A 14,189-nucleotide genomic window follows, 5' to 3' on the forward strand; every position below is an offset into this window, starting at 1 on the left:
TTAATTGTATATGCATACACCATATGTATGGTTAGTTGATTCAAATAAGAATGATGACTGTTCTTTTTGATAAGGCTACATCAAAACTATTTTAGTGATATGTATATTAAACTAAGAAGCAGTATATTTACAAATATTACAAAACCAAGGAGGATTCGTTTCTTATTTGGTAATGAATTTTTGTTACAAATTTACAGTATGAAATCTTATAATAATATTCGTTACTCATTCCTGAGTATTTATTAACCATTTGAGGTTGTGCAACCGTTGTTATACTGCTTAATAATTTAACCTTTTCTGCCTATTGAGTTACTTTGATCTAACTAGCAATTTCAAGTAGTATTTTGCAAATAGTTTTTCTATTCAATTTAAGTAGTATTCAATGTTTTTATTTTATAAATATTCCCATTTTTTTTGTAAATCTTGTGAAACATAGCATTGAGTGATATTATACAGTTGCCAAATCTGTAATGACAGAGGTCTAATTGTATTCTGATAAATTTGGGAAAATATTTTCATTTTCACTGCTATCGGTGTTCTTTTTCTGTATTTCTTCACAATTTGTATATACAAAATCGTATTTGCATATCTAAAAAATAAAGATGATGTAGTATTAAAATATAATATATCATATTAAAACAATAACTTTCAAAGCATAAAAATTTGTAAATTATTATTTACTAAAACCTTGGTTATGGATGAAGATATACCAGAAATATTAACATTTTTTTTCGTTTTAATATGTCTTTTTTGTGTTTATTTGTGTATATTGACTGACTCACTGACAATATTACATAATAATCGACTACTAATGGAAAACGTAGTTATTTTCTCTTACCATCATCAAAATACTCTGATGCCTGCCTTATTTTAACTAATCTTTTAGAATTTTCCCCCTTTTGATATAGATTTTATCTAGAATAGACTGATACAAACAATATTAACAATATTACACTCAAGTACACTTCTGTCCTTCCATTTTTTATGTTTGGTTTTACGTTTTTTTTTCTTTCGATACCTTTTTAGATCACGCTATTTCGTGTTTGCTTCGAGCATGCACAACAGTGCTTCAATACATTTATATGTGATCACCAGATAGGTTCAGTCATCAACAAATATCTTAGTCGACGTTTTTTTTTCGTTTATTTTCTATCTTTTTCTTTGTTGGTTCTGTTTTGTTTCAATGTTCGTGACAATGGGTATATCAATATTTTTGTATTTCAGTTTTTATACAATTTTATTGAGTTATAGTTTTCTTTCGTTGTTATGTCTTACATTTTAATCAGATTGAACTAAAGCGATTAAAAACTTAAAGGTGGTTTATTTTAAATGTTAATAGGAATCAAATAAACCATAATTAAAGTTCAATTTCACCTGCAATACGTTGATAATTAAGTTAACTTTTAAATTATGTTTTACCTTAAATCATTTCCATATCGTTAAATTATTTTTCAATTTTCTTGGTGTAAAGTTTCTTTGTTATTTCTTAGCGGGTGCATATTTTTCGATGCACTTCATAGTGCACATAATTCCTTACAATTATACACTATAATAATGATAATTATAATAAGAACTACTATAATCAAATGATGTCTGTATGTAAAAGAAAATCAATACTTTTTCTAAAATCTGTTGAAACAGTTTTCTATTAATTTGAGGAATCATCTTGATATTTGCTGTTTTTGATATAATATCCAAATTTAATTTTCTGTTGAGATGATGTATCTGGTAAAATAATATTGGATCATTTTTTCCAAATTTTTATCTGGTTGTAATTTATTTATATTCCATTAATTTCATTAAGATAGTTATATTCAACATTTTTGGATTCAGTATCATCCAGCTTTGCAGAATATGATTTTCTTATTTGGATCTTTGATTACGAAGATATTGTTATTGGTGGTATTTTTCTCGAACTAGATGTTAATGACATATTAGCACTTGCTGAGGATATATATTGTGATTGAGGAGGTGCTCCTCGACTTTCTTTTTTATGTTCCGTTTGTGGTGTTACTGTGCGTCAACTTTCGTCGTTGTTTTTTTGTTTATTATTTTTATGACGTATATTTTTCATTGAGCTCAGGTACCTGCCATATCATTGGCATATGAAGAAGCGGAATCTGACATAATGAAGAGGAGGCCTAGAAATCCTTTTAGCGATAAGCTAGTGAATGAAAGGTAACCAATTGTTGGTGGTCTCCTCTCATATTTATCTTACTCTACCTCTCTCTACCTCTATCTCTGTCTCTATGTGTTCTTGTAACCTTATTTGAAAGATATTCGTCATATATATGATATAGTTTTTGTTAATTTATTTGTTAGTCTTATTTTAAGTTTGTATATATTATTTTATATAGTTATCAGTCATATCTGTGTTGAATCTTGCGAGAACTTCTGCTTTCGCGCCCACGAAGGTTTTCCTCTTATTATTGTGGAGGAAAGCTTTCTACGGGTGCGATTTTCATCAATTCATCTGAACTTCATCCGTCGAACACGCGCGGTTGTTTGGTTTGCACTGATTTTTTGCTTTCCCTGTGAGGAACCAACCAGGACCGTCGTAGTGCCGGTACTTTTTGGTTCCGTACGCTCGGTGTGTAAGCTGAATGGTTTGTCACTGCTGTAACGTACCTCACGCGCTTGTTTACTTGTTTTTTGGGTTTTATCATTGTTATTGGCCTCGTAATCGTGATTTGATTTTATCACCTTTGCTGTTCTCCCGTATCTGTAGTGGGTTCGGACCTATTTCCTCCCAATTCCCACCCTCTACACACTATTAAAAACTGAAACTATAAATACGATTGAACAAAAAACTTGTTTTCGTTCGACTTTGGTTGATCTAATCGGTTGGCTGGCTTCCTCCATGCAGGTGCCGGCAATTTCTTTGGCTTACGAAGCTCCAGAGAGCGACATTATGAAAAGGCAACCACGTGATCCCTATAGGGACAACCTGGTAAACCGCAGGTGGGTTTGTAGATACATTTACATCGGAAAGAAAAGGTTTTGATGCCATTTCTCAATTGCCAGAACTAAATTGCCTTAGGTCTGTTTTTTTTTCATTTTTTAACATGACCAATCCGTGTCAGATTTATCCTTTTCACCTAAATTTCAAGTTCTGATGTTTTATTACACAGTTAATTTTAGAAAATATATCATGAACATGAGTTATTTGTTATAGTATTGTCCCTGTAACATTCTAATTTAATACTTTAATATTTTAATAGTAAATATTTTTATTATTTTAGTAATCTTATACTGTTTTTAAGTTTTGCTGTATATCTTGTGATAAAAATGTTTTAGCAGGAAATTGAAGTCACTGATTGGTGTAAACGTTGACCTTTTGGCGATTTTTAGTTCTGGCATCAGTGATATATACATAGTACTGGATGTAAATGTATTCTGAATGGTGTCGTGGCACCCACACAAATAACTACCTCGGCACTAGCAGTGGTCAATATAACCACACACCGTCCTTCACCCATTCCTTTCACTTTCAGAACAAAATTGTTAAGGTATCCGCAGGAATTATAAACATTACCACTGTACAAAAACAAGAGAAAAGAATGTTTAGATTTTTTTTATTTTTACAAAATCTAATTTCTATTACTTGTAGCTAGGACTCTTAAGAAATCAATTAATGTTATAAAAACCCCTGTTAATTGGCTATATATTTTTTGTTTAGTTTGTTTAGGCTTCACTTATTAGAACTGATAGATTGTATTTTGTAAATTTTCCTTATGAGAAAATCTAAATTTTTACGCATAATAATAAATTATTCAGGTTTTGTTTGACTAGAGTTTTTTTCACTTTAATCTTTCTTTGGTTTTTTTTTAGTTGTCGTGTTTTAAATTCTTATTGATCAAATGGTTCAAATTAGTTCCCTAATCCAATAGGCCCAAGATAGGATTGTCTACCTTTACAAAAAATAGTTGGTATGTCTCTGTCGTGCAATCCATTTGTTATAAATAAACATCCTCTTTGAGGGTTCAACGGGTTCTAATATATATATGTCTAATAACAATTAAATTTTTATGCGTAAAAAGGATGCTTTTTTGATAGTTCTTTTGCTTCCTCATTGGTTATTTTTAATATCCAATTAGAATAATTAACGTTCTTGTAACGGTATTTTTTCCTTTGTTTTTGGACTATGTCCTAATAATATCATCCTGATATTTTTTGAATATAATTCTGTATATGTCAATAGTTATCTCCCAGATCTTTGAAGTCTGAGCTTGTGTAGAGTCATCTTTGACAAATTCTGAAAATGAAGATCACAGATTGCACCGTTTCTGTATCTTGTATTTGAGCTTATAATGTTGGTGCTGATTTGTACCATTGGATCATAGGATTTTAGATGGGACATCCTACTTATCTTAGCAGTAGACTGATAGAGTAAAAGACGAACATTTCATTGTTTAGGTTAATTGTAATCGATGCCGAGGTATAATTTGTGTAATTTTAGAGCATCCGTAGATAGAGCATCAATTTTGGTCCGGATTCGGGCAGTGTTAGAGAGATGTTCTTAGCTCCTGGATGATATTTGTTACCTTTATTTGCACCAGAACAGTCCACGAACGTGAACCAGCGCTTTTGTTGTTTTAGTCTGACTTCTAGGATTGAATTTTTTTTAGAAATCTTTACTACTTAGAAGTGTTATATATATACCGATATAAATACACACACATCGAAAAGACCAGTGTTAGAAATGTCAATAATGTGTAGAGGTAAACATTACTTGATGCATGATCGGCTTTATTAAATTCTTTTCTACTAGGTCCCGATGTTTCCTCGTATAACTCCAGTGGATTGAAACAATGCGGTAAATAAATTGTCTTTTTGCTTTTAACCGTTTACAGAGGACTGATTTCTGTTCCATTTTCTGGAGTTATGCTCGTGGAAGCACTTGATGTTCTTCCCTTTTTCTTCGAGTTTCGAGCGCGGGAGGTCAAAGCAGAAGTATCGCTGATAAATGTACACCATATCTTACTACATATATTGTACATATTGTATAACACCAAACACTATGAACGAATACTAATTTAATATTGACGATTTACGAGAATATCGCATGTTGTTTAGCAGCTTGTAATATTGCACGTTGCTTCTTGCCGATGTCACGAAACAGTTTTTGGGCAACCGAATGATGTTGTGGAGTTGCTTGAATATTGTTTTTCAGTGTTCAACAATATTTTTTGAAGAACCCGTACTGATGATGGTCGATTTCCTGTTTAGGTTGATCTCCATGGCTTACGGACAAATCGGTATGATCCAAGCAGCTGCCGGTTTCTTCGTCTACTTCGTGATCATGGCTGAGAACGGATTTTTGCCTATGAAGTTGTTTGGCATCAGGAAACACTGGGATTCTAAGGCTATCAACGATTTGTCTGACTCCTACGGTCAAGAATGGGTTAGTTGCATTTTCTCACTCTATTTGAACATCGCGATATTTTCAACGACATCTGCTCGCGTTTCAGACCTACAAAGATCGTAAGACTCTCGAATACACTTGCCACACCGCCTTCTTCGTTTCCATCGTCGTGGTACAATGGGCCGATTTGATTATTTGCAAGACCAGAAGGAATTCTATCGTCCACCAAGGAATGAGAAACTGGGCTCTGAACTTCGGTCTTGTGTTCGAGACTGCCTTGGCTTGCTTCCTATCTTACACACCCGGAATGGACAAAGGTTTAAGGATGTTCCCTCTGAAGTAAGTAGAAAGAAAAGTATATTATTTTTATTAGGAAATATTTTTATCATTTAATCACTTACAAAGTCTTCAGGACTATAATGGCGCCACTGTTGACAAGTTTCAATGATATATGTCAACACATATACACCACATTCTATATGATTAAAATTATATATATCTCTATTAGATCTATATATATATATTTTAAGGAAAAGCTATTTTTTAGAACGAATATACATTATAAAATTGCCTATAAAATTAAATCACAAGCACACACAATGTTTTCAGCCAAGTTGGCGTTTCTTTGACGCACGAATGTTGGCTGTGTAAAGCGAACTCATAAACATTTGTATCTTAATAATAAAGTTTTATCAATTAATTTGTCATGTGATTTAGGTCCAGTGATTGAATGATAAACATAAGTTAAACTTTCTGATTAAAAAGTCGTTGTTATTAATTTTTTTACTATTCTTTTTAATTTTAGGTTCGTCTGGTGGTTACCGGCCATACCGTTCATGCTCTCGATCTTCATCTACGACGAAGTGAGAAGATTCTACCTGAGACGTAATCCAGGAGGTTGGCTGGAGCAGGAGACCTACTATTAAGTCGCCACCCTTCGCGCCATTCCCAACTGCCATCAGGCACGCCCCCTCATCCCCCCACCAACCAATCCCGCACTTGCCAGTGACGTGTGTCGGCGACCCGTCGTCGATCGCACCGGAGGGGGGGCTGCCCCTCTATTTTCGTTTCGTTTTTCTGTGTTGGACATTGTCCCATATGAATGGTATCATTCTCTATCGATTGTTGTACAAATCATGTTGCTAACTAGAATTATTCACTGCTTTTACGCAGTTTATATAATTAATAATATAATATAAAGTAAAATTAAATTAAATTAATGAATCAATTTTGATGAGGAAGAAGAGAAAACAAGGTCGGAGTGGACTGGCGCGGGCCTTGAATCCGCTCAGTCCGCGCCGATACCAACGCCCCCTCGTCGTCACTCGTTTCGATTCGGGGCTGTTTTCGATTGTCGAAGCATTCCAAGCATCGTTTGAAACGGTTACCTTGTTGGACGCCGCCGCCGCTGCCAGAGGGTGCTGCTGGGCGCGGGCGCTTGTTTCTCGTTACGTCACGCCCAGCCGCCACGCCTCTCCGCCCCCCCACACTACTAGTACTCTACCCCGCTCCCCTTAAATCGAAAACAAACAAAAAAATCATTGATGAATACAAGATTTTTAGTATTATTTTTAGGCTTTCAATACTTAGGTTTAGCTGATTGTATTTGTGTCGTTGAACTGTATTGTGTCAACCAAGGTCGTGCTCAATACACATGACTAAATAAAAAAATATATGATAATATTAATAAGTGAGACAGGATTCGTTTTGCGAGAAATTACCGTTGATACATACAATAACACACTTCACTACCTCCCATCCCCCAGAGAACGATCTCCCGTCCCCCCTCGTCCGTCTTATAGTAACGGTTCGAGTCTCCTCCTCCCACATCTACCGGTCTGGTTGATTCTTGGCGCACACCGAACTCTGTCACCACCACCGCTTCCGTAGGGTACCCGTTTGGTTCACCTAGTTATCTGGTAATTGTAAACGCCCCTCTGGTCCGTGACCAGATGACCACAGCATCATTATTATTGTAAATAATTTTAAGTGAAACAATTGTTTTTACGTTTTATTTTTCTGTTCTACCGCTTTTGTGTTATTTTCACGTTCGTATTTTTTAGTATATAATGACGCTGTATAAATTTGGGTTAATAAAAATGGATGATAGTGTTATGGATTTGTTTTTTTTTCCTCTCTTCTTGATATTAAAGTAATAATTTTCAATAAATACTGGGTTTTGGTATAGAATAACAGTTTACTTTGGTTTTCAGTTGCTCCTCTAACGCTTGATATGCGCATTTGCCAAGAAAGCCGAATATGCATATATAAGTGGGAGCAACAAAAAATAAACACATAGTCCTGTACATAGTTCAGTTCTAAAGTAATTTTAAAATATCATCAACTCTAGTCACTCAATAGTTTTAGTGATATGTAACTTTTTTCAAGTTCAACAATATATATGTGGGAAAAGGTTGCAGTCAGAAGATTTTATCACTGTTTAGTTTTACTTCAATAATGTTTTAAGTCAACTTACTAAAAACCTTTAAACAGTGAAATTAGAATATTTAAGACTAATGTTAATTAATATAAAAATTGACTTCATATAACTTGATCTTCATTTTAAATAGATTCATGGGCTAGTAGTGGTAATTAAAACACTGCCTGATACGTATAAATAAAAATTATATCTTTAAGTAATTTTACAGTGAACATTTTTACATTACAATCATAAATTATTAACGCTTTTAAAAATATATGTACATATTATGAATTGCACGAAATTTAAATCGAACCATTTTGGAAATTATCTACAAGTCCTATTATATCGACGTTCATTCACACATCCTGAAAAAATAAAGAAAAGTGGTCTGTTCTGGAGAAGTTTTCAACATGTGCTGTAGTGACCAAATTTATGATATCTGATTTAGCTGCTATGTTTCAGTAATATTGTCATGGATAGATAGTGTAGTTTAGAATCATTTTGTGTTCTCCAGAATTGACAGAGTAACTAACACACTTAATAATGGCCCATTGTTATAAGAGTATTTTGTAAAGACTAGTAACATCTGCCTTGTAACATTATCAAAATTAATACTTAAATTACAATGTAAAGTAATCTGCTTAAGTGATGCATAATTGAACTCGGCAGAATTCTTAAAATGTTCTAAAGCTTTTAAATGGTGTTATAGTCTAAAGCTTCTTGTTTCTCTGATTGTCCGTTCACTGGTAATTGTCCGGCTTCCGTACATGATCTGCAGCAGAACTTGGCGTAGTATCGGTGGTTGCAGTACCGGCTGCTGACGATCAGCTGGCAGTTGGCGAAGAATTTGTTGTCGGTGCAATTCGGGTTGATGTAGATACCTATAGATAACAAATTAAACGTTTTTATTGCGATATCAGAAAATAAAATATTAATGCATAAACATGTCTTCAAATATTTATGATAATGTTTAAATACGAAAAAAACGTTTGATGAAATTAAATTATCTTGTCAGGTTGAAATAATTGGAGCGGTTCAAGTGGTTCAATAAGATCAAATATTCTAATAGAGAGAATAGACTTTCATTTTAAGTTTATAAAAAATGTGAAGGTTGTGGTAGCTTAGACTGGTGGTTATTTCCATCAAGTGCTAATTTATTTTGTTTGTTAAGTTGTTTGTTGAAACAAAATTGCTGATGAGTGTAAAACAATTTCTAATGTACGTGACACATGTGATTTATATAGTAAAAGAAATGTTAAAAATAATGTTGCTGGTGGTATATTTAGAATTTAATACCACCGAATCAAAGGCGGTAAAATGAAAAAAGAAGCCTGTAAATACCACTTGATGCACCTTTTGTACCAGGAACCACAAAAGTAACAAACTAAAGTACCTGATAGTAAATAAGAATATTTGATGTAAAAAATAATTTTTGAAAATGACTTTTCTCCAGACTTAATATTTATGAGAACTTGATAAATATCGTGAGTAAATTCTATAAATTCACCATATAATTCAGATTCTTGTTTCATAATTTTGTTTGATAAAAAATTGATATTGATTGATATTGATATATAAAATTGAACCAGGCATTTGTAAACGAATATTACCTTCGACTGATATATTAATGGAGCTGGCTGCAGTTGAATAAGTATTTGTGGCCTCACACTGATATTTTCCGGAGTCAGCTTTTTCTGCCGATCTGATGATCAATGTGTAAGTATCTGAAACGCAAAGAACATCATTTTTATAAACATCCATCCCCATTCGTGAACAACTGCATACCGGAAATGCTGATCCTGTCACTCGATTTGATCTGAACACCATCTTTGAACCAGCGCGTTTTAGGTTCCGGATAACCTCTAACATCGCAGTTGATCTCAATGGTACTTCCAGTTCGGTATCTTTGATCGTTGGTGGTGATGTTGGCTCTTACTGGTACTATAATCATTCATTTTTATCAATGTATTGTAGGAATATTTGATTAATTACCGTTAGATGGTCAAAGATTGAGCAGAATAGAATACAGCAAAGAAATAATAGAGATGAAAGTTAATAGTTTACGTAAAATCATGCACTAAATAATTACTAAAGGAATATCTTTACAGTGTTAGTAAGACTAGCTAAATGATTGAGTCATAAATCTTTGTGTAACGTTAATTGTTTTATATTAAAAGCAGGAATTAATTCTTATCTTTTTAGGCTGATGTTTTGTAATTCTTCAGTAATATGAAAAATATATAATTAAAAAAAGCGAATATGGATCAGTGAATAATTAAAATAACCAAAAATCATTAATGTGCTCAATTATATGACACAGAAGTTCACTAAATGTTGATCCTTTATATACATGAATATTGCACTAGCTTTGCGGGTCTGTGCATCTGTCAGAAGGAGTCAAGTATCTTGAGGTTTCTAGAACTTTAGTTCCAACTGTAATAAAGGATCTTCTACACCTCGTGATGATATCTTTTGCACTGATAAGAATTCATTCCCGGTTTTAGTAGTAAAATACTTTACCGATATATTCTGGTGCATAACCTGCAGCTTCAGGTAATTCAGGCACTATGGCATTGGGATCGTACTCTGTATATATTTTTTGATCTGGTTCTGTGTGGGTTACCGGAGCAGGAGTGGTAGTTGTCGTCGTTGTGGTGGTGGTGGTTGTGGTAGTAGTGGTAGTGGTAAAATTTCTAATCTTATGTGTGGAAGGGGCTGATGTGGTGTGGGCAAGGGTGGGAGGTGGATGCGGTTGGGGAGTGGAAACACTTTGGTCAGGGTTTACAACGTATTGAAGGTACTTAACGTCTTCGTTGTTGGTGCTGTAATAAGGACCTTGGGCCTTAACCGTTACAGACCAACTGGAAGCTTTCCCGTAACCGTTGTAAGCCTGACAAGTATACACGCCCAGATTGCTGAGGTGGACCGAATGTATGATCAAGGAATAGTCTTTGGTCACCTCGAACTCCCGGTTTCTCAACGGGATCAGTTCGTCCTCTTTCCACCAGGTAACCGCGGGGAACGGCCAGCCTAGAGCGTAACAGTTGAGGGTGGCGGGTGAGTTAAACGAGGTCACCACGTTGCTTAGCTGCAGCTCGGGATCGTGAGCGTTCAAAATGCTGGCTTCGCGCTGAGGCGAATCTAAATTTCGGGTTAAATATCGAGCGGTTAGTTGAGCTACGCTACTGGTTAAATGAGTGGAAACTATCAAGAAGTCAGATGTTATTCAATTTTGAAAATTAGTTTTGAAAGTGAATAGTTTTAGGATTTGTCTATAAAAGTAAAGATATAGCAGATTTATTATTTTTGGTTAACATGACTCAATATGTATAGCTAAGACAATATTTTTTTTAGAAATTCTCTTTCGGGGTTCTTTCCAAAGCTTTTACATGCCCTTTTTTGTAAAACGCTTTGTTTGTTATTATAATTATTACACTATTTATTGATTCAGATATATGGTAGTCGATTTTTATCCATTTTTTCTTGATAATCGACATATATTGACACTTACTGTTTACCAGCGAATTATAATTCGATGTCAAGGTTCAAATAAAATTAATTACATTCGGAAGTATTCTGTTCTAGCCTAGAAATGGTTTTTTAAAGTAAATAATGATAAACCTTAGGAAACCTTTTTGATTTTCTACATGCACTTTTCGAACAGGAAGGTTTATTTTTTGCTTTTCAGACCGATCAGATGATTATGCATCCAATTATAGACATCATTGCTTAACCAAGATGAAATTCCTAATTGCAATTTTAATAATAAGTCTTTCATTGAAATCTACATTGATAAATGAATTGAAATACGTAATATGTATATATTCACAGATCATTTCTCTTAACCTACCGAAAAGGAAAATATGGTTGCAAGTGAAATATTGGAATCAGTACTTGTTCAGCCCACATTAGAATCTTCAAAAAGATTTAGAAATATTATATTTTTACTTTCTTTGAAGTAAACTGAGAGGTTTCTGAAACGTATCTGTGGTTTCAACTTCATATTAATAAGAACCAGACAGTAGAACACCAAACACACTAAGTACTTTTATTTGATGTATTTTGTTTATACAAATGTTAACTAGTATTTAAATAAAATACTTTATAAAAATGTATAAACCTGCTTTGCGCGTCCTCAGATGACTTGGACGAACAAAACTTGGTTACAACTCTATATATGGGAGATCGCATTCTAAGCCTGTCTATTTTGTGGTTACTATTTAGAAATCATATACGTCATCTATGTCAGACCAGATACTTATTGAGTGATGCATATATATAATAAAAATTACTTAACAATTAAATGGAATTATTATTTCTTATAATTTTTGTATCTTTACTCTTCGGATAAAACCCAATAAACCAATGAAAATGCCAATTTTTCCGACAAGAACTGCAAGTTATCTGAAATTTCCATTTTGTTAAACTCTTGAGTATTCTTTAAATAATATAATTTGCAGTTTTTGTGGAAATACTACTGAAAATGTTATTGGAAATAGAGAAATGTACACCAGGCCAAAGTAGAATCAATAAAAATTAAACATGCTAATTACATATATCCAAATTTTTTCGTTTTAAACCATTTTAAATAGCTGAAAAATATTTTTAACTTCTCATCAATCTACATTTTTATATATTTGCTAAAAAGTATTATATAAATTTAGTAATGAGTAGAAATAGTGTTTTAGAAAGTAAGTGTATACACTAGATTGACTGTGTAAATAGTGGGACAGCAGAAATAATGTTTCTTAAGTAAGTATGTTAAATATCGGAAAGAGTTTTTATACATTAAATCTGACCGGTGTCCGATTAATTATAGGAACTATTTATAAATGTTGAAAGAAATAATCAATTCAAGCTTATTTCAAATAAAATAAATGACGTTAAAAACTCTGATTGGCTTGTTTTTTTGGTTATTATGGTTGATTCATTTTTCATATTTAAATTCATATTTTTTTATAGTTTTTTACATTAGATATGCTTAGTACAATCTTAATTTATTACTACTGTTCTGTTGTACTTGCATTAATATACAAGCAAGGCGACTACGGTATTAATATATCAGTATGTATTTCCCAAAATATTTTTTATGACTATTTCATTGATGCTTTTTAATAAAAACATCATTTTGTATGTAAATAATATTTTCTTGGTTTAGCTCACGTGGCATGGCATCATTCAATTAAGTGATTTTTAATAAGATGAAATTGTTTATTAATTTAGCTCTGCTACTATAAATACTATATTCTTTTTATCTTTGTACTACATTCTTGGTCTTAGACGTTAGCTTTTGTAAGCATATTAAACCACCCATTGCAAGTTTATCTCCTTTAATGAAGCTTAGCCTTATTGTTTTTACAAACAATCCATGTGTTTCCATGTCAATTTATTTGACAAGAAACTCGAAATTTAAAAAAATGCAATTTTGAGGTTATGTTGTTGGCAGATGTCTAATCTTAGGTTATGTTATCATTCATAAAACAGTAATTTTATTGAATATAAAATAAGTATTACCAGATACTGATATCCATCTTTAAAATGTTAGAGATGATCAAACAATAACATCTTGATACTCTATTTCAAGTGGATTGTTGTAATAAAAAATATTTTTCAGCTATGTTTTAGATTATTACCCACTATTATACACACTTCCCACGCTAAATTACTATTTACACAGTAATTTACAATATGACTATTTATTTGCAACATAAGAAATCTTATGTCCTTACCATGAACTTCCAGCTTGATTTGGTTGGTAATAGGTCGGCCAACACCATTGTTAGCCGTACAAAGATATACTCCGGAATCTGTCTTATGTAGAGTGATGATCTGAAGCGTCTGGTCTAATTTAATCCTGTATCTGGGTTGAGTACCATCAATCTATAAAACGGGACGAAATTTTAGAAATAATAATGACAGCGTATTGGTTAACGAGGATGTCATTTTCCTACCACAACGTTATCTTTGCTCCAGCTGATGTTTGGATTGGGATTACCGCTTACAGCGCAGTTAAGTATAGCCTGGTCGCCAAGTAAAGCACTGACTTCTGGTTGGAATACTCGCACGTCAATTTTTGGAGCGTACATAGCTAAAAAAAGCAAAATGTCTTAGAAAAAATGTGTGTCAAAAAAGTCACCCGACTGAGCAGTACGTCGAGATAATAAAGCGAACCACAAAACACAAGTATTGGTTAAATAATCTTCATAATAGTCGTAAGATGTGTCAAAAATGTTATTTCATTAATTGTTATTTAGCTGTATTAGGTGCTTGCATCTATTCTGGTCATTTTTCACTTTATAATGCAAAATGCATCTATTGATTTTATCTATTAATCTATATTAACCAAATTCTCATTTAATACAAGTTTTTGTCAGTTGTCTATTTATTCTTGGGCTTTTTCAG

The 14,189-nt window shown here is 33.0% G+C and overlaps 2 protein-coding genes across 25 annotated transcripts in view; one reads left to right on the forward strand and one right to left on the reverse strand.

Moving 5' to 3' along the window:
• Atpalpha (sodium/potassium-transporting ATPase subunit alpha) overlaps positions 1 to 7,480 on the forward strand; it is a 71,128-nt gene extending 63,648 nt beyond the window's left edge. For 11 of the 14 annotated variants that reach the window (XM_076403053.1, XM_076403056.1, XM_076403061.1 and 8 more), the window contains 3 exons: positions 5,230 to 5,404; positions 5,472 to 5,704; positions 6,171 to 7,480. In XM_076403053.1, the coding sequence (XP_076259168.1) occupies positions 5,230 to 5,404; positions 5,472 to 5,704; positions 6,171 to 6,291 (529 nt within the window). In that variant the 3' untranslated portion in view covers positions 6,292 to 7,480. Of the gene's footprint in view, positions 1 to 2,083; positions 2,179 to 2,866; positions 2,962 to 5,229; positions 5,405 to 5,471; positions 5,705 to 6,170 lie in introns of all 14 variants that reach the window. The other 3 variants (XM_076403055.1, XM_076403065.1, XM_076403054.1) reach the window with 2 other exon arrangements.
• A 493-nt stretch (positions 7,481 to 7,973) lies between these two features.
• The window catches only part of Ppn (proteoglycan-like sulfated glycoprotein papilin), a 160,911-nt gene continuing 154,695 nt past the window's right edge, over positions 7,974 to 14,189 (reverse strand). For 7 of the 11 annotated variants that reach the window (XM_076403048.1, XM_076403046.1, XM_076403044.1 and 4 more), the window contains 6 exons: positions 13,739 to 13,875; positions 13,517 to 13,667; positions 10,308 to 10,928; positions 9,573 to 9,728; positions 9,398 to 9,511; positions 7,974 to 8,668 (listed from right to left, as the gene is read on the reverse strand). In XM_076403048.1, the coding sequence (XP_076259163.1) occupies positions 8,481 to 8,668; positions 9,398 to 9,511; positions 9,573 to 9,728; positions 10,308 to 10,928; positions 13,517 to 13,667; positions 13,739 to 13,875 (1,367 nt within the window). In that variant the 3' untranslated portion in view covers positions 7,974 to 8,480. The remainder of the gene's footprint in view (positions 8,669 to 9,397; positions 9,512 to 9,572; positions 9,729 to 10,307; positions 10,929 to 13,516; positions 13,668 to 13,738; positions 13,876 to 14,189) is intronic. The other 4 variants (XM_076403051.1, XM_076403050.1, XM_076403049.1 and 1 more) reach the window with 1 other exon arrangement.

Source organism: Rhynchophorus ferrugineus, unplaced genomic scaffold (genome assembly GCF_030347505.1).
Source record: "Rhynchophorus ferrugineus isolate W39M unplaced genomic scaffold, kcgeb_rfMv2 rfM4, whole genome shotgun sequence".
In the NCBI taxonomy this organism is placed as follows: domain Eukaryota; kingdom Metazoa; phylum Arthropoda; class Insecta; order Coleoptera; family Curculionidae; genus Rhynchophorus; species Rhynchophorus ferrugineus.